The sequence below is a fragment of the Xyrauchen texanus genome, chromosome 28 (genome assembly GCF_025860055.1).
Source record: "Xyrauchen texanus isolate HMW12.3.18 chromosome 28, RBS_HiC_50CHRs, whole genome shotgun sequence".
In the NCBI taxonomy this organism is placed as follows: Eukaryota; Metazoa; Chordata; class Actinopteri; order Cypriniformes; family Catostomidae; genus Xyrauchen; species Xyrauchen texanus.
Window position 1 is genome coordinate 25,313,152 of NC_068303.1, and position 27,102 is coordinate 25,340,253.

General features: G+C 36.3%; 1 protein-coding gene across 1 annotated transcript in view; it reads left to right on the plus strand.

The window, feature by feature from the left end:
* Nucleotides 1-3,585: 3,585 nt before the first annotated feature.
* ptk2bb (protein tyrosine kinase 2 beta, b) overlaps nucleotides 3,586-27,102 on the plus strand; it is a 34,130-nt gene continuing 10,613 nt past the window's right edge. The window contains exons 1-29 of the mRNA XM_052095566.1: nucleotides 3,586-3,704; nucleotides 9,193-9,437; nucleotides 9,550-9,728; nucleotides 9,812-9,899; nucleotides 10,009-10,088; nucleotides 10,602-10,664; nucleotides 10,765-10,819; nucleotides 11,293-11,433; nucleotides 12,732-12,806; nucleotides 12,953-13,054; nucleotides 13,147-13,276; nucleotides 13,971-14,010; nucleotides 14,224-14,252; nucleotides 14,375-14,422; nucleotides 14,557-14,651; nucleotides 16,610-16,691; nucleotides 16,943-17,043; nucleotides 17,634-17,749; nucleotides 17,920-18,020; nucleotides 20,381-20,470; nucleotides 22,685-22,889; nucleotides 23,201-23,309; nucleotides 23,407-23,466; nucleotides 23,572-23,694; nucleotides 23,873-24,022; nucleotides 24,162-24,197; nucleotides 24,373-24,397; nucleotides 24,513-24,559; nucleotides 24,706-24,840. Coding sequence (XP_051951526.1) covers nucleotides 9,246-9,437; nucleotides 9,550-9,728; nucleotides 9,812-9,899; nucleotides 10,009-10,088; nucleotides 10,602-10,664; nucleotides 10,765-10,819; nucleotides 11,293-11,433; nucleotides 12,732-12,806; nucleotides 12,953-13,054; nucleotides 13,147-13,276; nucleotides 13,971-14,010; nucleotides 14,224-14,252; nucleotides 14,375-14,422; nucleotides 14,557-14,651; nucleotides 16,610-16,691; nucleotides 16,943-17,043; nucleotides 17,634-17,749; nucleotides 17,920-18,020; nucleotides 20,381-20,470; nucleotides 22,685-22,889; nucleotides 23,201-23,309; nucleotides 23,407-23,466; nucleotides 23,572-23,694; nucleotides 23,873-24,022; nucleotides 24,162-24,197; nucleotides 24,373-24,397; nucleotides 24,513-24,559; nucleotides 24,706-24,840 — 2,697 coding nt within the window. The 5' untranslated portion in view covers nucleotides 3,586-3,704; nucleotides 9,193-9,245. The remainder of the gene's footprint in view (nucleotides 3,705-9,192; nucleotides 9,438-9,549; nucleotides 9,729-9,811; nucleotides 9,900-10,008; nucleotides 10,089-10,601; nucleotides 10,665-10,764; nucleotides 10,820-11,292; nucleotides 11,434-12,731; nucleotides 12,807-12,952; nucleotides 13,055-13,146; nucleotides 13,277-13,970; nucleotides 14,011-14,223; nucleotides 14,253-14,374; nucleotides 14,423-14,556; nucleotides 14,652-16,609; nucleotides 16,692-16,942; nucleotides 17,044-17,633; nucleotides 17,750-17,919; nucleotides 18,021-20,380; nucleotides 20,471-22,684; nucleotides 22,890-23,200; nucleotides 23,310-23,406; nucleotides 23,467-23,571; nucleotides 23,695-23,872; nucleotides 24,023-24,161; nucleotides 24,198-24,372; nucleotides 24,398-24,512; nucleotides 24,560-24,705; nucleotides 24,841-27,102) is intronic.

Here is a 27,102-nt window from a genome sequence, read left to right on the forward strand (position 1 = left end):
AATAACCAACAAGTGTTTTACACCTTCACTGCTAGAATTGTGTGAAATGAAATGGTCACTTAACATAACTTTTACTGGAAGAAAAAAAAAGACCTTCTGTTTGTGTAAACGAAAGATAACACTTTATTACGCTTTATAAACAGAAAGAGTTTAACAACAGTTTACATCATGTAAACTGCTCGTACCGTCATCCAAAACAGGCTGTCTTACATTTTCTATCAGGAAGACTCGCAGACTTGAGTGAAATTGAAGATGTCATTTATTTGATGCATATAAAACAGAAAAGTAATGTCTCTCTTTGGCGTAGGCCCAGTCTGGCAGTCCGAAGTTGCAGTACTCGGAACCGTCATATCCTGCCGGAGATAGGAGGCAGGGGCGAGGAGCCTACCCCTGTGCAGGACGGGACTCAACTGGTGATGGTGGGGTGGTTGAGGTTGCCACGTTAGCACACTGAAACAGCAATGTGATAGATTGTGAGCAGACTTATAAAGCAATGGCTTACATGTGATTGGCTGGGAATTACCCAGCTAATGGTGCGATGATGTACAGCTGCTAGTCTTCCTGCTAGAACTACGCTGCGCTTACATTTCTTCGAATGGCACATGGGAGAAGGGGTGTGTCTTATAACTGAGTCAAAAGTTAATTGCCATTTTTCACAGTCCAATGGCATTTTTTAACCTAATTCTCAAAAAGAAAAGGAAAAAACGAAACAGAAAAGCCATTGGCAAATGAATTAAGAAAAGCCATAGTATTATAGTAACATAATAGATAATGGATTATGCAATCCAGATTTCTAGAGGTCACCACTTGCTCACACAATGCTGATTGAAGCACTGAATGCAGACAAGTTTTTCAAACACAGTTTTTAAGGTTTATTAATCGAAGTACATATGGTGATTTCAATATTAAATTAATCAATCATCCATCAATAATCAATCTCATACTAATGACTTCGTAGTCAAAGTCTGCTGGTTTCATTCATTTTCGGTGGTTTCCCTCATCATGTAGCCAATAGGTAAGAGCTGCTTTCACAACTGACAAGTGCACTTATGGCGGTTATTCTGCAATGATTAAAATTTTAATATTACATGTTTGTGGCAGGGCGGAGGACGCGACCAGGTGTGTAGGATCACGACCCGGCCCTGCCCTCCGCCCTGCCACAATGTTCTTAGGCGTGCCAACCCTTCTACATATTGTGGCTATTGTTATTTATGGATTGCACATTTGAATTCACTGTGTTTTTACAAAGTGCAGACATCGGTGGCCTTCACATATAGATATTTGTTGTACCAATGGTCATTTTTTCCACACAGTTCTTGTGAACTAAGCTAGTTCTCATGTTGTGTCTTATCACAGAGATTTCACACTATTTCCTGCTGAGCTCACAGTCACAGTTACACAGCCACCAGATGGCCACATTTATCGATAGATTAGATATTAAAAAATTATAACAGATTACACAGAAAAGTGTAATTATTGGTTAAAAACATCAGTAAAACCGGTGTAAAACTGACCATTGGTCAATCTTTACAAAATATTCGAAATACCTTTTTATGCCACTGTTATTCTGTATAGTTATGGGTGCTTATGCAATTCATACACAATTTGGTATATCACAAAACCGCAGTTGTGATTGTGTAGCTCTCATTAGTCCATTGATAGGCCTACTTGGCATTTAAGTTCCTGTAGACGTGTGTGCGCTCACTAGCTTGGTGTCACTGTAATACAGTCTAATTTAATTATGATATAAGAGACACAGCACAGCCCACTTTGCTCTCAGTGGTACAGCAGCAGTAATAGCTAGCCTGCACTCTGATAAGCAGCAAGACAGTAATTGGGGTGTCAAGAGCCACAGGTGTGATGTCCTCCCACAGGCTTCTCTGAGGAATATAGGATGACTGCGTAGCGATGAGATACCTGACTAATTAAAATTAGCCAGTCCAGGGAGATCTTGAGGATCTGTAAATGGGCTACCTACCTACACGAATTTGGCAATGCATGCATATCTGCATGTGTGACTGTTGGAGATTAAAATTGTTAGACATTGTAAAACATCCTTTTGCTGATACTAATGATAGACATTACTGTCTCCTTGAGAAGGAACTAGTTTGGATAGTTTCCAAACTAGTCAATGTGGAGACAGAATGACAGCAAAAATAGCAATAGGTAAGACCATCAATATAATGAGCATTTAAACGTGTCCCATTAAAACTCGGAAGAGGCCACCAGTGCACAACCCCAGATGCAGGAAAATATCTAATTTCATAGTTTTTATAGATTAGGACAAGAATTCAAGAATGGAACTGACACAGGATTCTTTTCAAACCATGAAAAAAAAACACTGTTCATTTAAATGTAGCTGGCCTTGGACACTGAAAAAGGAATAACCTGGAAATACTTTGCACTTTTTGGCCTCTGAATATTGATTGTGTAGGACTTTTTCCTTTGCTATAGTTTGCGAGACTTTTCTACCCTTTTATTTAATTGATCTTGTATTTACACATCTAATTAACCCTCTGATGTATATATATTTTTAAATCACAAAAGGAAAAACTTATGTTTGGTTAAATAAGTGGTATAAGTGGTTAAATTTATGTCTTTAGAAGCAATATGATAGGTGTGGGTGAGAAACAGATAAATATTTAAATCCTTTTTTAGGACTATAAATCTATATTTTCTTCTTTTGTTTTTGGCGATTCACGTTCCTTGTGCATATCGCCGCCCACTGGGCAGGGAGGAAAATTAATAGTAAAATGACAACAGCCAACATTAATCTTTCATTATACTGTAAAACTGTCTACAGTGTTTACTGTGAAAATACTGCCATCTACTGTGCTTCTGATTCCTGTCTGTCAATTATAGACAATCTGAGGTTCTATGCCAAAATATAAAACCCTGTCTGGTTAGAGCTATCATTTCACAGACATTATTGCACAGGCATTAATAAACTTTCATAAACTGTAATCATGTTGGTTAAAAAACTGGTGATTTTGCTATAGTAAATTACATGTTTGCAACTCAATAGCTGAATATTAGTTTAAGCCATGCAAGCTGAAGTGACTTAATTACTGTTCAACAACAGGTAGTCATTTTTTTTTTTTTTTTTTCGTACTTGGTAAAAAACACCTTCTAAGAACAATCTCAAAAGTTGTTCCTATCTGTGACCACAAGATGCCAGTCGTGTATAACTTTAAAACGTATTCATTCATGACGACGTTTTCAATAAGCTGAAACACTCTCAAGAGTGAAACACTATTAAGAGTGTCATTTACTCTAAAAAGAAAATAAAAAATATACAAATAGTTGAGGAAATACTGTATGAGATACAAGAAAAAAAAACTCGACTCCAAATAAGCATGCACAAGTATTTTTTTTTATAGTTAAGCACCTTTTTATTTTTATAGTTATGTACTTTGCAAATAAAATGGATAGAGCTTCAAATATAACAAGTAGGCTAGTACATATTACTTTTTTGGGACTGTTAGCGAGGATGAAAGGATGATCGTTTTCATGTTCTCATCTATAACGGAAGACATTCAGCACTGCGAAGAGAAGGAAGTCCACGTAACTCAGGCAGGCACGATTGATCTGGGGAGTGGCTTTACACGGTGTCTATCTACCTGACTCTCTCTGAGAGCTGGACTTTGACTTGGGAACTTCAGCTTTAAGGAAATGGGGGAAAACCAAGGACGCCTCTTTGCAAGGTGAGTTAGCTACCTATAAATGAATACAGCGTTGGAAAAAAAATCACGAAAGTTGTTTATTTGACAAGATTTGTCGTGTCAAATTGTTAATTAAATAGTACAGTCACTCATTAAATTCATAACTCTCACCAGGAATTCAAGAAGGTTTCCAAAAGGACACATTATATGGATATGTGCTCAGTGCCACAGAGTTTAAGGCATAATTCGCTTTAAGACTCTATTACATGAATGTATGTGTTGAATGTATGTATCTGTGTGGATTTGGTGGAAGGCAAGTCTGCGCAGGTACAATTATGTGCGCGCGCATTCCAATGTCTCTATAGAGCTTGTTGATAGAGATTCTGGCTGCGTATCAAAAGTTGCCCACACCGTCTACTTAAAACTGACAGAGATTTTGCATAACTTAGTAGGTTAGTATTAAATAGTTGTTGTTGTTTTTTCTCACTTAATTCAAGTCTTTTCAAACTTCTTTGATATACGTTTGCTGCTAGAAATTGACCTACCTCAATATTTTGCCTGCTTTTGTGTCAGGTGTGAACTAATATGAACATCAAATCACAGTCTGTTGAAATCTTTTGAAACATTTAGCTTTTTGACTTTTAAAGAGTTCAAAGAGATGAGCTACTATCTGCTTGCGGTCAGTGCATAGTGATAAAATATTTTAGAGATTGGATATATAGATCACTTTTTATTGACATGAGCAGTTAAACAAGAAGCTAATAAAATAAAATAATTTTGTTTGAAATAAAAAAGTACCCTTTTCAGGTAGCCTACTTGAAAATGGCATTTCCAAGTAGTGCTCCACACTAGTTCTTTCTCTGTTTATGCTCTATAGCTCTAAGCTAGTGTTGGCTTGCAAAAAAATATAACCTCCAGAGGTCAAATACCACACACTTGTTGTCTGTGTTAGATTAACCATTTCAGAGCTTCAGAAAAAACAGCCAATGAAGTTTGACAACAGTTTGAAGTTTAAATTTGTGATAGTGTGATAAAGTTAGAAACCTTAGCCCTGCCTCTGTGCAAACAAATGATTTGTCACTTGACAAAGACAGAACAAAAACAAAATTAAGCTGATACATTTTGTTTTGACATTCATGACTAATTTTGGAACAACAACATTGAGGGATTATAGTTAATCTCACTTTATTTAAAGAAGGTTATGTCATTAGTGAACTGTATGCATATTTCACTGGACTGTTTTGTTAACGTGCACAAATACAGGTAGCATGGCAGTTTAGCTTGAGTAAGTTAGCAAGGCATGTAGCCTTACTTCTAGGAATTCATTCCCTTAGGCAAGCAAAACAGCAAGATAGAACCTAAAACAGAATACACACAATCATATGCACAGAAACAGACACTCACATACACTCACACAGCTTCTGTAAACTAGCATCTTCCGATTCTTTAAGTTTTATGTCAAAAACCCACTAATAATGTCAAAACAGCAGTTGTGTACATTTTAAAATGTATTGATAAGTGTAGGTCATCTTGCAAAAATAAAGGGCGTCTTGTGGAGCACTTGGTTCTGTTTCACACATATCAATAAAAGCACAAGCTGGTCCTGAATAAATAATTTAATCAATTGCAATAATGACAATGTGCACAGTAAAAAGTTTACTCTGTGCTTGTGCATTGTGTGATTTAAATGTATCCAAGTGGCTCAAGTGTTCTTGCTGCTACGTTCACCAATATTCGTTCAGATCCATTTAATGATTCAGTGACTATTTCTGGTGATGCCAGAAGGTGGTGACAAAAGTGTGTCTTGTGTGAAATGAGTTAGTCACTGAATCAACGATCAAAAGAAAATTTGAATCCTTTAAATTTGTGTGTCTACAGACCTACAAAGAGATTTTGGTCGAGGTTTTAAGCTTTATAAGACCAAAGCAAATCAATCATTTCCCTACAGTTTGTGAGCTGCTGAGCATGACTTTTATCAAAACAAAACAATAATAGTCTTATAATAATGGTGAGTTTCAATAGTGTCAGTAAGTTTTCTTGTTTAAAATAGCAGGTCTACATATCCATTCACTTCAGTAAAATTCAGTAAAAACATAACTTAATGAAGACTCATGTGCTGATATCAACTACTTACTATATGTGCTTAAAAGAAGGATTGTCCTTTTTTTCCTGCAGTGCATTTACGTAATGTTGCCAATCAAGAACGATATGCCAGTAAATAACTCTCATTTGTTTGTTCCTCATCTCTAGATTCTTAATTTAGATAAACTTCAATGCAAAATAAAACGTGGAAAAATTAGCATTGTTGTAAGCAACTTTGTAGAAATGAATGGAGCCGTGATGATTAGACCGTTTGACTGGCGACCTATTACGTAAGGGTTGTTTCGGTTCATGAAACTCATCTGTGATTGGCTGAATGGTCGCCCAGTCAGCCCAAAGTAAAAAACAAAATGCAAAAGAATACTGTACAACCCTATCTATGAATAAAGTTGGGACAATATGAAAAAATGCTAATTAAAACAAAAAATGTTGATTTGTAAATTATAATCACCCTTTGATATATAGAAAGCTCTACAACTACACATTGTATGGTGTTTTACCCTGTGAATGTAATTGTTTTGTTTTTAAATGTATAGTAATTTCAAATCAGATGATTGCAACACAGCCATGTACTTATAATCCAGGCAGTATGTTGTTTGAAGTTGTCCTGTTGAAAAATGTAGGGACGTCCCTGGAAAAGACGGCGCTGGATGGCAGCACATGTTGCTCCAAAATTATTACATATTTGTGTGCATTTATGGTGTTCTCACAGATGTGCGAATTACCCATGCCATGGGCACTGACACAGTCCTGGCCCATACAGACACTGGCTTTTGGACCTGACGCTAATAACAGCTTGGATGGTCCTTTTCCTCTTTGGCCCGGATAACATAATGGCTGTGTTTTTCAAAAACATTTTGAAATGTGGACACTTCAGACTAAAAAACACAGTTCCACTGTTCTACTTTCCATCTAAGATGAGACCGAGCCCAGAGAAGTCGGCAGCGCTTCTGGACAGTGTTGATGTACGGCTTCTGCTTTGCATAGTAAAGTCTTAACTTGCATCTGTGGATGCAGCGGCAAGTGGTGTTGACTAACAAAGGTTTACTAAAGTTATCCCAAGCCCATGTTTATTATATCCATTAGATATGAATGATGTATTTTAAGACAAAGATGTCTGAGGGATCAGATATCACGTGCATTCAGAAGTGGTTTTCATCTTGCCCTTTACACACCGAGATTTGACAAGATTCCTTGAATCTTTTAACTATATTGTGCACTGTAGAGGGTGAAATGCCCAAAATCCTTCCAATTGGTCTTTGGGGAACATTGTTCTCAAAGTGCTGGATTATTTGCTGAAGCATCTGTTCGAAAGTCTCGAACGATCCTTGCTCTTGAAGGACTAGGCTGTATTTGGAGGCTCCTTATACAGTATATAGTACTATGACACGATTGCCTCACCTGTTGAACATCTCCTGTTTCACATCGCCTTGTTATTTCTACTCATCAAATTGTTATTTGTTTTAAATTGCTCGTCTCAACTTTTTTTTGAGTGTGTTGCAATCATCTGATTTTAAATTACTCTACATTTAAAAAACAAACAATGAAATTCACAGGGTAAAACGTAATGTAATGTTTAGTTTTAGTGCTTTCAATATAGCAGTAGGTGAATATAATTTACAAATCACTCCTTTTTGTTTTTATTAGCATTTTTAATACTGTCTCAACTTTTTCGGAATTGGGGTTGTATGCAAATCCACAATTTGGACTTGGTATGGGTTTAGCTCAAAAAGTGCAGGGGACTTTTTGCCCTTGGAAAGAGCATAGAGAGTCATACTTATAAGAATATGCATATATCAAACCAGTTGAAGCAAACACAGTGTGAAGAAGAGCAACAACAACACATACCTGCATTCCAAACAGGACAAACCAGCCTCTGAAGGGCACTTTGAAGGGAGAACTATCATAATAGCCATGCTATTAAAATGACTTAAAAAATAAGTTAAAAGGTGAGTTTTGAATAAACAGTATGTTTGAGCCCCAAACCTTTCAGCCCTTCAGAGCTCACACAATGGATGGTAAAGTCTTCAAAAGGAAAAATGTGTAGGGATGACCCTGTACCATACTTCGACAGACAGAAGAAGACTGTATCTCGACTATGTAAAAAAATCATGCAGTAGCTCGATTATAACTGCCCATGTAAACGTACTGCAAACTTCGATCTAATGGATTTTGAAGAATGTCTTGTAGTAAGTAGATGGTATATAATATGGTTTTTGATAAGAGTTCTGATATGTTCAGAAGTCTGATATGTTCTTTTAATATTATGGTTACAGCATGTTTTTGTGAGGCTTTGTGATGTACTGTACAGTAGCACATTAGAGATTTGTCAAGGTTTCTGATTTTCTCTTGAATAACTAGAAAACCAAAGTATTAATATACTAGGTCAAACTTTATACTAGGTGTCTTTAACTACTATGTACTAACATAAAAATACAGTACATTCAAAACGATATTCAGTACATACAAAATTATATTCTATTTATTGTGTAACTACATTTTGTTCTGCAAAATTCTCATAAGATTCACATTTGCTGCTACTGAGGTTGAGGTACGGGTAGGTTTAGGCAGGACCGTAACCACCATAGACATTGAGGACATGTCCCCCCCAATATTCCTAATAGTGGTCTACTCATATGGGTTTTTTTCCATGGTTGATTATTAAATGATTACATTTGCAAATCACTACTGCATATTGGTGGATCTAAGAAACGGATGAGCAGTTCCTTCCATATTATGTGATTTCTATGAATCAGAGATTGGGCCACGGCGTGGTACAGAAGCGGATTGTGCGGTCTGGTGTTGCTCTCGAATATACTGCCTCTCCCAGCGTCCACAACTGACTAGTGTGAAGCATAATGAGCTTGAAATAATTTTGTACAAGTACACTCGCTAAATAGAGACAGCATATGTCAAAGGGATCAAACAACAACATCATCGGAGAATACAATGGGTTGTCAAAAAAGCATTATTTTCTTTTTGGAATTGAAGGTGCCAGAACGCCATTCTGGACAGTTTTGGGTCAATTAAACAATATTTTTAGCCAGATTTTGTTCTAAATAATTTCACACCTGTTCGTTCTTTGATTTTGTATGATGTATTTTTGGGCCTTTTGGGTTAGGGTTTAGATTAGGGTTAGAAAGGTTTCGGGAATGGTTTGGTTTAGGATTAGGGGTCAATGTTAACACTGTAACTACAGATGTAATTAAGTGCAGGTTCTTTACATGTAAGTACAATTCAACAACACGTATGTGCATAATAAGTACATTGTATCAATGCTTAAGTACATAGTAGTTGAAGACATCTAATATAAAGTGTGTCCATAACTCTGATACTTTTCCACTGAATGAATGGTGTATTTAATGTCTTAGTAGCACATGACACAAATACTCTGACTAACTACAAGCCATGCACTTGACACTACCTACAGATGAGAAGATAGTGTAGTGGTGTACGGACAACTTCGAGGGACATTACTTGGAGATGGCAGGTGATATAACCACCCTTTCCTGGAAGGTACCTACACAGGACTGGGATGGGGGCATCAAAAGCCCTGACCTGGGTCCTGTTGGAGAAGGTGGCCCAGTGAAGATCATCAAAGTATGCTTCAGTAGCAGCAGCAACCTCAGCAAGAACTTTAAACTGGTCAAATGTGACAGCTCATGGAAGATCAAGGTACAGTATATATGATTTGAAGAACTGAACCAATGTGCTCCTAATAATAATATTCCTAATGTTGGAATACATTAGCTATACTATACTAATTGATATTTTCCTTCTAAATCAGACCATCATCCAGTCTATTCTGAATAGTGGGCGCTTGGGTCCAAATGTGCAGAACCCAGACTGCTTTGGGCTAAGGCTCAAACACCTTAAATCTGAGGAGCTCCACTGGTTACACCCAGGCCTGACTGTAGGAGAGGTGGAACAACGCTACGAGAGCCATCATGCTGAGGCAGAGTGGAGGCGAGGGAAAATATCATTAATGTTGTCCTTTTTTGCTGTTCATTATTTGGAGTTTTGCATAAAAATGTTTTTGTTTCTTTCAGATATGACCTTAGAATTCGCTACATACCAACCGATTACATGAAGAAGTTAAAAGAAGACAGAACCTTCCTGCTATATTTCTATCAGCAGGTCAGCAGACATTATTCCAGATCTTTTTCCTCGCTGTGGTTCTATATAGTGTACTTTGCTATGCTATTCAGTCAATAATTAAAACAGGTTTTTTGCATGTTTGTGGTAGGTGCGCTGTGATTACATGCAGTATCATGCTAACAAAGTTAGTGATGGAATGGCACTTCAGCTGGGCTGTTTAGAGATCAGGTAAATAACATTTTTTTGGTAACACTTACAATAATTACAATAATGCATTAAGTATCATGAACTAACAATAAAAAATATATATTTTTACAGCATTTATTCATCTTTGTTAATAAAATAAATAATAATAAAAATACAATTGTTCATTGTTAGTTCATATTAATTCATATAGTGCTTTTTGATTTAAAAAATGTAGTGCTATATGTTCAAATTAACATTAATCAAGATTAATAAATGCTGTAAAAGTTTTGTTAATATGAACTATTGTTGTTTACTACGGAACCTCATTGTGAATTGTATTTTTTTTTTATATATAGTCTATTATCTAAGTATAATTTACACATTCTGACCTTTAAATAGTACTGTAAGTTTTTACAGTAACACATATACAAAGTTTGCTTAGGACTAAAGCTAGAAAGTTTACATTTATTTTACATTAATTTGGGTTATATTTTTATTGAATTGTTGTGTTGTGATGTAATGTTAATGTAACAGTTTTTTTACTCTGTCTTTCAGGAGGTTTTATAAAGACATGAATGCAAAAGGTCTAGAGAAAAAGTCAAATTTTGACTTGCTAGAGTAAGTTCATATTATTAATGTGTTCATTATTCAATGTATGCTTCAAAAAGATTAATCAAAGTCGATTTTTCTAATATGGTGACTTTGTGCTCTTTAACAGAAAAGATGTTGGTCTGGACCTGTTCTTTCCTAAGGGACTTATTGACAGTATGAAGGTTAAGTTTTTGTTTCATTAACACATTAGTAGTTATCCACTGTCCAGTGGTGCAAATATGATTTTATGTTAAATGTTATTCTGTAATCTCTTGTAAATCAGCAGTTTTCATACAGTAAGTTGCTTAAATACTTAAGTTTTTATATCTCTAAATACTCAATTGGAAACTCCATTTATCTATAATGATGATTGGCATGTATCACACTAATTGAATGGAAGAGATACAAATAGCTGTTCTGGTTGGAAATGCTGGAGCTATGACTCAGTCTCATATCTACTTGGCAGATAATCTAATCTAAATCTAATATAATCTAAAATCTAAATAAATATATCATGTTTCTACATGAAGGAGCTCATTAAAAACCCTTTGCATTTAACTTGCATTTTACTTTGTCAGTACTCAATTTATGAGAGTTAAGTATAACCCAATGCAACTGAAAATCTACAACTGAACAAAAATGTTGGTTTTAACAGCCTAAGCAATTAAGGAAGCTCATCCAGCAGACGTTTCAGCAGTATGCTATACTTAAAGAAGATGAGTGTATGGTTAAGTTCTTCGAGACCTTTGGAGAATTCTCAAACTTTGACGAAGAAGTCTACCCCTGCGAACTAGTGGTAAGTTCCTACATGGCCCAACCATAGGTATTTTCCACATTAAATAATCCTATTCTCACCAAATGTGTGACAAATTTGAGAGACGAACTGCTAACGAAAGGTCTTTTCACACCGAGACCGAAATGAATAAAATGAATAATATTTAACGCATTTAAGACATTTTTTTATGCATTAAGAGGAGTATAATATCTGTTATTTTGTGTGAGTGAGATAAGTAAAGAGCACTGTTACATTCATTACACATTTTTTGTCTTCATATTTAATCATGTATTTTGGCATGAGTATATTCCAATCATATTCCCAAACCCAGCTTCTCTTTTTTTTAATGTCTGGATAATATAACAAAAGGTAATTGATATAAATACACTTTAAATAAAGTACATTAAGTAAAACAGGTATTGCATAAAATATGGTGCGTAAAATTAAACATTATATAAAAGAACACACAGCTTCATGGTATTTCCTTTTTTTTAATTATTGAACATTTGTATTGAATTCAGGGTTTCTTGTGCATTGTGAGAAAAAGTTACTGCACTGTTACAGAAAACTTTATGTGTTGCTTTATACTTGCAATAAATAAGCAGTGAGGTTTGGCAATTTGTTTGTCCACACTTATTGCAAATACAATTTAATAGTAAAGACAATTTGCATATTAAGAGTTTTTTCTGCAATATTTTACTACGAGCTTAGTCCAAACTATGAGAGTCGACAAACGAATTGCTGAACCTCACTGCTATTTTAAATGCCTGGATAATTTAACAGGCACAGTAATGTAAATATTAAATAATGTACATTAAGACAAAACACCAGGTATATGATATAAAATGAGGTATCAGCACATATCTAAAAAAATTATTAATGTGTTTACATCTTTATAATTTTTTTACTACATATTTGCATTGAGGTTTTGCACGTGAGATGAGTAAAAGAGCATTGCACCTGCTTGCCAGTTTATTTGTGCTGGATTGTGTTGCAGTGACAATGGTCAGTAAGTTTTCATCACAGTCTGAAGAAGAAAAAAAATCGGACCTTCGGATTGTCGACAGACTATTTGTCAGACCTGATGCGCCATGGGAATCCATTGTTCCTATGCAAACGCTCGCTCGGAATGAACATTCGCACTGAAAATGTGGTCTTGGTGTGAATAGGCCTTTAGAGATTAAAAGATGTAAAAACAAAATCACTTTTGATTTTGGTTTGATTAGAGAATTGTTGCCATGTGGGAAAATATGATATTTAATCAAATATGCTATTTCAAGTTAATTAAAGAGACACTTGATCCTTCTATATCTATGCAGCAAGGTTGGAGTTTATCAGTGGATTTAGTCATTGGCCCCAGAGGCATTCGTCAGCGCACAAAAGCAGATTCTACGGTGAGTAACCTCATACATGTATATATTTTTTAATTGAAAAATCAATAAAAAAATTACAATCAATTCATTTACATGCTCATATCAGTAGCCTAATATCACTGTTTCAAAGTGCTGTAAGTAAATTCACTCTGTCCTGCTCTTCCCAGTCGGTCTGTCTTGCTGAATATAAACACATCCGAAGTGTCAAGTATTATACACATAGTGATGGCAGAACACTGGTACTTATCGAAATTGAGGGTGCCAAACAGGTGTGAAAGTTCTCACTTTAGTATTAGGCTATAAAACGACTGCAAAATCCTACTCTTGCACTAAACTTGCTGTGACCTTTTTCCATTCGTAGCCTCTCTCTATCAGTGTGGCCTCTCTGGCCATTGCAGAGAATATGGCTGATCTGATTGATGGTTACTGTCGGCTGATAAACAACACAGACACATCTCTGATAGTTGGACCAAATACAAGTAAATCGCAAGGTAAGTTCTAATTACGCCATCAAATATCAATAGTTGTCAGACAAGATTAAAATAATTTACTAAACCTCATGTTGTTCCAAACTATGACATGAAACACAAAAGGAGTAATCTAGCATAATGTCCAAGCTGCTATTTTCCATGCAATGAAAGTGAATGGTGACCATGGCTATTAAAAAAAGAACAACCTACGTTTACAGTATGTTTGCGCCTCACACAAAGCTATTGTATGGCTTCAGAAAACTTGAAAATTAAATGAATGCCATAGTCGTAAGGACTACTTTTATGCTTTTATGGGGTTTTTTCTGTCCTTTTTGGAGTTTTGAGTTTCATTGAATGGAAAAGAGTAGATGGACACTCTGCCATATATCTCCACGAAAGAAGTAAAATCATTTGAAACGGCAGGAGGGTGAATAAATGATGGCAGAATTTTCATTTTTGTGTGAACTAGCCCTTTAAAAGGAGTTTGTGTGTGCTTGTACCAGAAGCAGTGAGCATTTTTCATCTGGAGAAATCTGAGATAAATGACAAAAAGTCTTCAATTTAATCTCAAATTAAGAATTTATGGCAGATTTCTTCATATCCATTTAGTGTGCTGAATGTTGTGCATTTTGAATAATGTCTTTTATGATTAATGTGAGTTCGGAGATTGCCACATTTCTCAGTATTAGAAGCTTAGATTTATCTTTGGTCTTAGGTGTGCAGTTGCGCAATTCTCTTCCTGAAATTCCCTCAGGGTGAGTACATCAACATTCCTTTATCTTTGTTTGCTTCTCTTTAGGCCTACAACACAGACAGAAAATTAATTAACTTTAAAGTGAGCTCATCTATTTTTTAGTAATTTACCTGGCAGTCTTTTGTTTCAAATAACTGAAATGGACCTTGACATGCAAAGCATAATACATGGCAATGTTGTCCTCAATGACGTTCACTGTCTTTCCCACTGTTAGAAAGCAGACAGAAAACTATAGATACAGCAGTGAGTATTATACCCTCTTTTATTTAAAGTCATGTATTGATCATATTCTAGAGTTCAGCTTGATACAGTATTTATCATTACAACAGCTTCCGCAGAATATGATTATCAATACTATATTTCAGACTCTGATATATACTGTGAAATCCCGGATGAAAAACCACCACCACCTGGTATGTAAGGGAATGTTTTTTTTTTTTATGTGTTCAGGGTCAGTACCACTGTAAAACAGTATGCTCTTTCATTATTTCTTTTACTTTATTGATGTGCAAGTAGTCCTCTCATAGTTTTCACATGTGTTAAACAGTAAAGGTTGGACTCTTGAGGAAAGAAATAGTCCTGAACCGTATGCTGGGTGAAGGGTTCTTCGGGGAGGTACATGAAGGTGTTTACCAGAAAAAGGCAAGCACTACTTCCAAGCACTTTATTCATGTAATAATATAATGAAAACTAAAGCATTTTGTATGTCAAATCCATGTTTTAATTTGTCATCAATGTTTTATGTGCCTATAACATAAATTGTGTAATTGTAATTTTTATGTTCCTACTTTTTTTTACCTTACCTTCTCTGTAAGGGGGTACAAGGGAAAGGAGGAGGTGAGAACTGGCTTAACAATATAAATAATATTTAATTAAGTAATAAGACACACACAAACACATACAGGGCAGCTGCCCGTAATTCTCTCTCTCTTGAGCTGCTGTCTCCAGTCGCCTTTATCCCTCGCAGTCCCCTGAAAAGTGTAAAAACTGCAGCTCTGGTGGCACTTTCAAAACATTGTTCTGTTTTTTTGAGCATCCGTCAATCCCAACATAGCAACATGGCTGTTAAGTCTGTGGCGATTCTATCTTTTTTCCCGACCAATGTAGACACGGGGAGTGTTCAGGAAACTTGTCCAAGGTTTTTCCTGGCTCAAAACGAGGCGGAGGAGGAACTATATTGATCAAAAAAGTGACGTTAAGAACACTTAAACGCTGACTTTGCATTAATACACTCCTAATGACCTGGAAACTGAATAATAGTGTTAATTTTGTCATCTGTTTTTTAATTTTGTCTTAGTCCTGTGTCAAATGTCCTTTTTAGTTTTTATCATATTTAGTCAACCGTATCTTGTTTTTTTAGTCAAGCTTTAGTTGAAAAAGTCTGGGCAATTTAATGTAGTTTTAGTCAATTACTCTTGACATTTTAGTCATATTTTAGTAACATTTAGTCATATTGACATTTTAGTCTCTGAACACTGTAAACATTTTTAGCCATAAGAGTATTATTGATAAGCATTTGTCAATCTAGTCTATCTAAAACCAATATATATACAGTCCTTAAAAAGTGGGAGGCACATATATAAACTGTTGTAATTCCTACACCGTTCACCTGATTTGGATGTAAATACCCTCAAATTAAAGCTGAAAGTCTGCAGTTAAAGCACATCTTGTTCGTTTCATTTCAAATCCATTGTGGTGGTGTATAGAGCCAAAAAGATTAGAATTGTGTCGATGTCCCAATATTTATGGACCTGACTGTATATACACACACATTTTATTGTTGTTGTCATTTTAGTGTTATTTTTCACATAAGATTGATCTTATCGTGATGATTTCATGATGATGACGTTGCGAGCTGCAGACAGCGGGGGTGAGAGACGAGCATCTCCGTGTTAGAGTATGCATCAGCTGGTGGAACTTTAAATCTCTCCTGGTCTCGACTCCCGCTCAGATTGGGTCTCTTCCGTGACTGGTTGAAGCAGCTCTGACCGCACAGAGAATGACAGTTTTGGAGTTTGTGTTTATTTACATGTCATGCTACCATATTATATGAACTTTAATTAAGGATGAAATAAAAATGATCGCCAAGCTGTGATCTGTGTTTCTATCAGACACTCGAGGTGCAGCGCTCCTCTCGTCTAGCGTGTCTTCATTATAGTTTTATATGATCTCAAGTTATGTTAAATGACATCAAGCGACTATTCGACAATGGAATCTTTTATTATTATTATTGCCGAGATTTGCAGTTACAAATTACAATCCACCAAGTACAATGCTTTTTAGTGTTTTCCATGAAGACACCCACCAGAGTTTTGTAGACAGCCGGAGGTGGCACCTAGAATTCTCTGTGCAGGAAAAACTCTGTTGTCTGAAAACAGTGATTATTTTTCCCATTCTGTTTGTTATTTGGTAGTGGTGCAGAAATGACACACTTCCCCAATAACAATTTTGATACAATTTTGGCCATGTTTTTTTGTGGTTGTTAAGGTCGTAGAGTGTCCTGTATTTATTGCATTGACAGTATTGTTCAGACATACAGTTTTAAGATACTCATAGTAAATAATCATAAATAACCTAATCTAAATAATTGTCTTGATTAGAATGGGGAGAAAATCAATGTTGCAGTGAAGACCTGTAAAGAGTGTGCACCTGATGTCAGAGAGAAGTTTGTGGGTGAAGCAGGTATGTGAATGAAAGCACTTACTGTATTTAATGTATGTGTAATTGACTACAGTAAATGTCAATAGGTAAGAAATTAAACACCAACCAAACATGTATTACTATGCCAAAGGGTAAATAGCTTCATGAAAGTTTTAATCTCACATACACTCTGCGTAGGTGATAGTTTTAGGTTTATCTGAAGAGTCCATGACAGTGGAGCTCTAAATATTTGGTTTTGATCATTCTTCTAACATAACATCCCACCCATCTAGTTATCATGAAAAACCTGGACCATCCACACATAGTGAGACTGATAGGAGTCATTGAGGAATACCCTGTGTGGATTGTCATGGAGCTCTGTCAGCATGGGGAGGTAAGCAAATAGCCTTGATGGATGCTGGATGTTATAACTCTTTACTTGACAGATAAGACACTTTACATAAAAAAGACATCTTTTGGGAAATTGCATGGCAAAAAATGCTGTCACTATGAGTGATTATTTTTGGGATGTGTGAGATAGAAGGTAACTTAAAATAACTTGAAAGTTAAATCAATAAAATCCAAATGGTCTAGAATACTTTCAGATACTCATTCAATCTGGAATGTAATCTAATTTGCCAAAACTGTGATTGATCTAGAAAACATGATTAAGAGAATGATATAGATATGGCTCTTATAACATTTACAGGTTCTATAAAAACAGTCATAATCAAACACTTTACAAGCTAGCAGGAAGTCCAGTATTAAATACATAAACACAGCTAAGTCTTTTCAAGTCCAGAAGGACCAGTCTGACCTGTCAGAATGTCTTAATAAAGTAACCCAATCCTTGAGAAACCATAATGGGCCTAACAGCTTTTATATCTTAAGAGGACAGCAGATAGCCTGTATTTCAATGTGATGGAAAGTGCTTCATTTTAGTACACTAATCCTTCTGTAATAAAATATTTTTTGTATTTGCAGCTTGGGAAGTACTTGGCAAAAAATCAGCAGAGTTTGACCAATGTGACCCTAGTTCTCTTCAGCCTGCAGATTTGCAAAGCCCTGGTCTACTTGCAGGGAGTGAACATGGTCCATCGGTGCGACACATTGTTTTTCATTTTCTAAAAACCAGTAAACAGTCTGATGTATGTACTTTTGTGCACAAAGCATTTAGCGTAACAGTATAAAACATTGGGAGATGTCTCATCAGACAAAGTATTGATATATTTCCAAAAATAAATCTGTATCTATGCGATTTGGTTGACAGAGACATAGCTGTACGAAATGTGCTTGTTGCCACACCTGAGAGTGTGAAACTGGGTGACTTTGGCCTTTCCAGATACATAGAGGATGAAGAATATTACAAAGGTAACCTTTTCTGTTTTACACACATTGTTAAATCACTGAAATGAGCACCAGTGTTTTGATATGGTGTTTTTAATTTATATATATATATATATATATATATATATATATATATATATATATATATATATACAGTGCCTTGCAAAAGTATTCAGACCCTTGACCAATTATCTCATTCAACCCCTGTGCTGTGGAAGCTGTCAGGTTACACCGATGAACGGAATTGCCCTAATGAGGACACACTTACTTTACCATTGGCATCCACCCTGAATCATTAAAGTTACAATCATATTTTCTGGATAAAAAAAACATTGTTGAAAGATCATTGGTCAGGCTGTGAATCTGAAGGAAAATGAAGACCAAAGAGTATTCCACAGAAGTGGAAGCTGCACCACACCACCCAAGCACTGCCAAGAAAAGGCTGTCCCTCAAAACTCAGTGCCCTAACAAAAAGGAGACTTGTGAGAGAAGCCACAGAGAGGCCAACAATCACTTTGAAGGAGTTACTGAGTTCAGTGGCTGGGAGTGGCGTAATGGTGCACCAGTCAACCATATCAAGAACACTGCATTGTGCACTGTGTTGCAAGAAATAAGCTTTTACTCAAAAGTGCCATCAGAAAGCATGTTTGGAGTTTGCCAGAAAGCATGTGTGTGACCCAGCTGCTAAAAGGGAGAAGGTTTTGTGGTGAGATGAGACCAAGATAGAGCGCTATGTGTGGCACAAACCTAACACTTCCTATGCCTCAAGACACACCATCCCTACAGTGAAGTATGGTGGTAGCAGCATCATGCTATGGGGATGCTTCTCATCTGCAGGGACTGGGCATCTTATTAGAATTGAAGGAAGAATGGATGGAGCAAAATATAGGGAAATACTGCAAGAGAACCTGCTTCAGTCTGCTAAAAAAAAATGAAGCTCGGGAGGAAATTCATCTTTCAGCATGACAATAATCCCAAGCACAAGGCCAAAGCAACATTGGAGTGGCCAAGAACAAAAATATAAATGTCCTACATTGGCCCAGTCAAAGTCCTGATCTCAATCCTATTTGAAAACGGCAGTCCACAAGCATCACCCAACCAACCTGAACAACCTGGAGCAAATCTGCCTAGAATAATGGGCCAAAATCACTTTGTCACTGTGTGCAAAACTGGTGCATATGTACCCCAAAATACTTTTTAAGCCGTTTCAAAAGCAGTTATTGCAGCAAAAGGTGGCTCGACCAAATATTAATGTGTGGGGGTTGAATACTTATGCAAGCAAGATATTTCCGTTTTTTTTAATATAAAAATATTTCCCAACAAAAAAACAATGTCACCTTACAATAATTTATTTTGAGTTTCAGTGTATTAAAATAAAATATCAATCAGAATTAAATTTCAGTGTACCATTTGTTATTTGGTACCAAGAAATATTTCAAAATAAGATAACTTCACCGAACTATGCTTTTCTGTTGGGAAAAAAATAAATAAATAAATGAAAGCACACAAAGATCCCATCATGTCTCCTCTCATCCAACACCTCGACGACACACATAAACAGCACCCTCCAGTTGACACAGTTGTAACAATGATATGTGGTAAGAGATCCAGAGGGAAAGTACAGTGTAATTCAGCATTGTCCACGGCAGGCAAATGTGGAAAAGAAAATTAGTTTGTGATATTTGGGCAATGTTTTTAACATTCGACTAGCTGATTCAGAATGAGTACTTGATTAGTCGATTACTCATGCACATCCCTTATTGCTGTATGACACCGTATGTCTATATTACTCTGTGTAGCTATATTTGTTGTTCGAAGCATTTAAGGGTACTGACAAAAGAAAAGTTGCAGGTTCAAGCAAAGATGTTGTCCATGTGCTACAGTTATTTGTGCCCTTGCTATGAACTAGACATCTAACCTCAGGTTGCTCCCTGAAGACTGTCACTGTAATGGGAATAATATTATGAACTTTGGATAAAAGCATTGGCTGAATAACGACTAATTACTAATGTATACTACACATAAGTAGTAGAACATAGTAGTTACCATGTAGTGTGATACCAGTGTTAAGTGCATTGAAAACTTAGTGATAGTGATGCAAATTCTCTTATAATTACAAAAATATTCAAGAAAATGTTATAAAGTAAGTTCATATAGCCAAAGACCATTTTATTGAAGATGAATGGTGTGGCAGATCAAAAGATCACCTCATGTGAAAACTATAGTGATTTTTTACCCACATAGGTGTTCTAGGATTAAACTATAATTGTCTAAATTCCTCAGATGTAACATTATGTTAATCTTCTAAAATATGTTTTGTTTTATTGTTCATTCTGAGCTTTGTAACAATAGAAATTTCTCATTAACTTGCATTATGTCTGCAGCATCTGTTACTCGTTTACCAATCAAATGGATGGCTCCTGAATCAATTAACTTTAGACGCTTTACCGCAGCCAGTGATGTGTGGATGTATGGTAAGTGAATAGGAGTAAATCATCAGAATTGAAGACATGACCACTTGTTCCATCCAATGACATTAGTGCAACAATAATTTGCACATACATTCCCTTGTTTGAATAAATCAATAAAGCCACTGTGCAGTATTCAGTACTGTGGCCTAAGATAGCATTTTGACACTTTTAGACACAAAGTAACTTACCATGTTTGAATTTTTTTTTAGAACACACCGCTTTTGTTTTCTATTGCAATGACATTCATTTAAGTATGATAGAGGATCTAAATCAATCTAAATTGTGTCCAAATACATTTTGGGGCCATTGTATTACTGTTTTCCTCATTATATCTCAATATAATGCAGGCTTTGCAAAGATTTATTGGAGGATGGGGCAGTTAAAAACTATGTTGGATTTGACGGCAGCTCACAAGCACAGTGAAGAATTGCATCTTATTTCACTCGTGAAGAGGTTGTTTACATAGTGTTTACAAGTCGCTCTTCAAGTTTGCAGGTCCAAAAAGGGGAGCTATGTCTCGAAAAAGGTTTACGCTTAAAATATTCAAGTCTCCGAATACATAAGTCAGGCATATGATGTATCGTTTGAAAGTTTAGAATCTGAACTTTTCAAGGGACCTGGGTAGCTCAGCGAGTATTGATGCTGACTACCACACCTGGAGTCACAAGTTTGAATCCAGGGTGTGCTGAGTGACTCCAGCCAGGTCTCCTAAGCAACCAAATTGGCCCGGTTGCTAGGGAGGGTAGAGTCACATGTGGTAACCTCTTCGTGGTCACGATTAGTGGTTCTCACTCTCAATGTGCCGTGTGGTAAGTTGTGCATGGATCGCGGAGAGTAGCGTGAGCCTCCACATGCTGGGATTCTCCGCGGTGTCATGCACAACGAGCCACGTGATAAGGTGCGCGGATTGACTGTCTCAGAAGCAGAGACAATTGAGACTTGTCCTCCACCACCCAGATTGATGTGAGTAACCGCACCACCACGAGGACCTACTAAGTAGTGGGAATTGGGCATTCCAAATTGGGAGAAAAAAGAATCTGAACTTTTCATAGATAACCATCACCTCTTCATTTAAGTTAGAGTGGTAGAAATATTAATATAAATATAAAAATAGCACTTATAAATCTTTCAAATATAACATAAATAGACAAATAATATATCAAATGAAAACTCATTCTCAGTAATGTGTCTGTACAGTTTATTTTGTTGTTGTAGTACCACAGTTTGAAAGATTTTCAAAATAATCACAAAGTAAAATATGAAATCTGAAAGACATGAAATACAAATGTATCTTTTATGCGCCAATCACTGTTGAGCCCCAAATAGCTAAAAACTTTAGATCTGCTCTTATCTTAGGCAGTTTTCTATATGTTACCAACTAATGATGATAAAATATGTCTAGTTCTCTCAGAGGCCGTGGATGAAGCAATGGGAGTGGTGCATGAACTGAAAAATAGACTGAATGTCTATGGACGAGCACATCTGTGAGGGCTAAAATGCATTTGAGCGCCACCTACATTATAGATCAGCATTTTGTGTCAGAGGTGATAAGAGTACAAATTATTTTTTCTAGTACTTGCTGCTATCTAGTGGAATAAAATAAGACGTTGGAGGGGCAGGGATAGAACATAACCAGAATTACGTGCTGACAAAGTTAGGACAAGAATTCTTTTTTTTATTCTATTCATCGTAAGATTGTAAACATATACAATATTATTTAAGCATAAATTGCATATTTATTTAATATTTGGAGAGGTTTCTGAACAAATTAGACACATTTTTGGCAATTAGTCCACAGTATGTTTAAATGGTGAGCTTTTAGATTTTAGTGTGAAAAACTGCAGGCGGCAGCCCAAAAATGCCCCACAGTTGAAGAGGCTTAATAACAAAACTTAATAAATGGCCAAATTAAAAGAACAGAGAGTCTATTTTTGGTGCAAAATACTTTATTTATGATATGACCCCTTTAAATATCTACAAATATGTTTTTGAGTGATACGCTGTGCTACCAAGGCACTTGGATGGATATTGGCTATGCAACTTTTATGACTTTCAGAAATTTCAAAGAACAAATTAATTTCTGACATTTCAGAGCAGAATTTTTTTCTTAAAAAGAGCTGAAATATATTTTGTAACTCCTGTTTGTAAGAGATTCCATGCAATTTAGTGTGAATCTCCCTCACGTCCATGTTATCCTTTTGTGTTGATCCTCTCCAGCTGTGTGCGTGTGGGAGATTATGTGCCGAGGTAAGCAGCCATTCCACTGGCTGGACAACCGTGATGTGATTAACCAACTGGAGCAGGGTAACAGGCTGCCCAAACCTGAGCAGTGCCCTCCTGCCCTGTACTCTCTCATGACCCGCTGCTGGAGCTATGACCCCCCAGAGAGACCCACCTTCACTGAACTAGCCTGCAACATCAGGTTTTTCCTGTCATGCCCTGTAGTAATCAATATTATTGAAATGTGATCTTTTAGAGTATATTACAGCCACTAGTGAGAACACTGCAGATATTCCATGCATTGAGCCTCATTCATGAAACACGAGAAGAAATTTCTGTTTATAGCTTTCATGAATTAATTCTTGTGAAAATTGTTGCATATAAATTATGTAAGGTTTTACAGATGTTTTAAAAGAGATTTACACAGAAATTTGTTCTGCTCATGTTTTATGAAGGACTATTGACTTTGAATTGATTTTACATTCATTTTATCTAATGTGCTCTTTTTACCAGTGATGTCCACCAAATGGAAAAGGAGTTGGAGGTGGAGAGAGAGAGAGACAAAGCCCGTAACACCCGCTTCCTTGAGCCCAAGTCTAACTTTAGTGAACCCCCACCAAAGGTAGCAGTCATTCCCTCTGCGCTGTTTGTGCATGCTTACAGTCAGTTTATTCTTTACATTCCTCATTACTGTAATGCGCATCATGTTACACCTGCAGCCTTCAAGAATCAATACCACCCGCTTTGGAAATACTCTTGGTGTCGGCCTACACCTTCAGGTGTTGTTCTTAAGTACATTTGCAATTATTTCAAGGTTACTTTTGTAAAGATAGTTAGAATTAAACATCAGCATTTTCAATTTTGTATTTGTGTATGTTTGCCAGCTGAATGAGGCTTTATGTGCCAGTTCACCAGAACTGGCCAGCCCATGTGATTACCAGTCACCTGTCGACTCCACCAACAACTTGACCATTGCAAAGGCCTCGCCCCGTCGCCTTAGTCTTGGGGTAAAATATGGCTATTAACAAATCATATTTTGTTTATTTATTTACTTATTTTAAATTTATTCATTTTACGAACTATTCATGGTGGTTAAACACTAGGGCTTGCAATCAATTTTGTATGATGAATGTTTTTTGAAGTGTCAGAACTTTTATGGGTTGTTTGTGTGTATGCATGTGTCAGGAGGGTGAGTTCAGCTTCGGGCCTTCCAGTAAGGAAGACGCCCAGCGACTGTGGCAGGCAGAGAAGGAGCGTATGCAAGAAACTTTGATGATGCAGAAAGAACAGATGGAGGAGGACACAAAATGGTTGAAGAAGGAGGAGAAGCTTCTGGTAAGCCAGGAAACCTGTCTATCCTATCCTAATGTATAGAAATATACAGTAGGATGCCTCTACATAGTACATGGGAATTCTTTAATAGAGGTTTGTCTCTTAAATATTGGTTATAATACACATTGTTGTTCTTTCCCAGTACCCAATGGTGCATGAGGACACAAATATTTCTGAGGTGTGTGTGTTCTTTATTCTGTAAATCTATATTACATCTGTTTTATAAACTGAATTTCTATTCCAATTCATATAGCTGATGTACTGTTTAAATAAATGGCAGCCACCCAATTGGTAAATCTAGTAGTTGGACACTTGGCAACCTCAATAATATATTTTTTTATATTGATTTCCAGGCACCTGAACCACCACTTACTTACGGTTCGTCCTCTGTTGCATTCTACAGTAGATACGTTCATTGATGTAATATTCAGACATAATTAAATACACCATTGAATCCACACTTCTTTTGACGGTTTTCTGTTTCCACTTAAAGCGGAACTCCGTCAGCCACCTGCAAAACCACCCAGAATTACAGTGCAGGTAAGGACTCACTCTGGACAATTGAAACTTGTTTAAGCATCTTTATTCATACATAAATATTTGTATCAAACACTCTGCTTTCCCAATACAAAGATCAGAATCAGAAATCAGTTTATCTTGTCTTCTCTCCCTCCTCTATTTTTCAGCCTACGCCTACAGCAGAGCTGGACCGCTCAGAGGACACTGTGTATCAGTGTGTTATGGATGTGGTGAAAGTGGTGGTACAGCTAAAAAATGACATCAACACACTGGCATATACTGAGTACATCTCTGCTGTCAAGGTGACAATGTGACAAAACAAGAACCTATATTTTAAAGCTGCTAAAATGTTTGGGCTGAGGTATAATGTTTGTTAATTTGAGATTCAATATTGATACTTGCATTAATTGTTTCATATAATATGAACAGTAAGTAATACAGTGGCAGAAAAAATTATGTGAACCCTTTGGAATTACCTGCATTTATGGATAAATTTGTCTCAAAATCTTGTTTGATCTTCATCTTAGGTTACAACAATGAACAAACACAATCTGTTTTAAATAATACAAAATTATCACATTGTTCTTGTACATGTTGAATGCATCATTCAAACATTCACAGTGTAGACTGAATAAAGTATCTGATCCCCTAGGCTGATGACTTCAACAAAAGCTAATTAGAGTCAGTTGGCAAACATGGCATCCAAGTAATGAAATGAGATTGGAGGAGTAGGTTAGAGTTACTATGATACAAAGCATTTAAACATTTTGAGTTTGCTTTTCACGAGAAACGTCTGCTAACGTGGACCATGCCTTGCATAAAAGACCTACTGTATGATCAAGAATTGTTGCTTTGTTTGTGGACAGTTCTGTGGACTGATGAAACTAAAGTTTAATTGTTTTGGAAACACGTATTATGTAAAAAGGGGTACCGCATACTAGGGTAGCAACGGTATGAGATTTTCACGGTATGATAACCGTCTCAGAAAATATCGCGGTATACGGTATTACACAATTACTATTATCAGTGAAAACAGAAGGGTTATTTTATTTATATATTTATTTTTGAGCAAACACTTTATTATAATTGAAACTTGAAACCATTTATTTTATTGAAGTATGTGTAAAAAATATCTCCCTTTTGAAAATAAAATAAATAGAAAAAATAAGAAAGCTAAAAGAATTATAATAAACAGAATTATAAACATGATAAAAAAAAATAGCATGTAAAAACAACATGTTATATAACTAAAGCATGTTAGTTTACATGTTAGCATAGCATGTTAAATGAACTACTAAATGAAAAATAACATCAGCTGTGTGAGTCCTATGATTATTAACAGTTAATATATACTGTAGATGCACGACAGCACACTCAGACTGCTCCTGTCTGTACCTTGAACTCCGCGCTTCTCAACTGGTTTTGCTTCAGGGCAGATTTTACATTGAAATCAAGTGTCAACCTGCCATAGATTAAACATAACCTGTATTTAATGTATCCTGGGTTGCATTTCCTTTTATATTGCATAGATTTGTTCCTGGTTTTCCAGTACAAGGACATGCATCAAGTGACATTATTTTTGTTGTTGATGTCAAAATCTACAGGAAGTTGTCTCTCCCACTTTTAAAAATTGAAGAGCATATTTACTTATATGGGCCCATTATTATCCCGTTTGTTACCTAATATTAAATATTTATACACATATTACACAGAAGGAAAGGCTCCTCATTACCATGGTTAAGTCAGTGTGCTAGTCTTAAATAATAGTAATAATAATAATAAATGATTGTATTTATGAAAAATAAATACTAGCTGAAACATCTTGAAACTTGAACTACAACTGCCACTGTTGATATAAAATGAGGTCTAATAGATTCTAACTTTAGGTTATTTCATATGAAACTATAACATTGTCAAAATATAACAGTTACTTTTACTCATGTAAAATCCTGAAACAAATTTGTAAGGTGATGGTGTGTAATTTTAATAGCATAGTGTTGCTCTTTTCTTCCTCAGTGCTGTTTGGCATGTCAGGCCTGCTACTGTTTGAGAGGTTCGAACTGACAAACTCTGTAACACTTTAAACTAGAAAAGTCTCGCTAGAATTGAAATTGGTCACAGTTTTGATGTCTGCGCTCCACAATATCGAGGGAAGCCCAGTTGTTGAACGCGCACGCCAGAGAGAAGAGCAGATCATTAGCGCGAGCTCGTTACACTCGCGAAAGTGCAGATGAGAAGTCTTTAGCTGTTTGCGAGATTATCATTAAATCTGCGTCGGCAGTCCGAAATAGTCGATCACTTGGGCACCGCCGAAATATCTTCAATGGGAGAAGTTACCATTGGCATTGTTATTTCCCTGCTGTCTGCGACCCAGTCCGAATAGACCAATTGAGAAACACTGCTTTAACTCACACACACACTCATGTCAGACCCCCTCCCCTCGCTTCTCTCTGACATCTGCTGCATGTGTGTGTGTGTGTGGCACAAGTTGACGAGTCTGACAGACAGTCGAGAAGGAAAGGAGATGCACAAGCACATGTGAGAATCTCCATCCGGTTGCATTT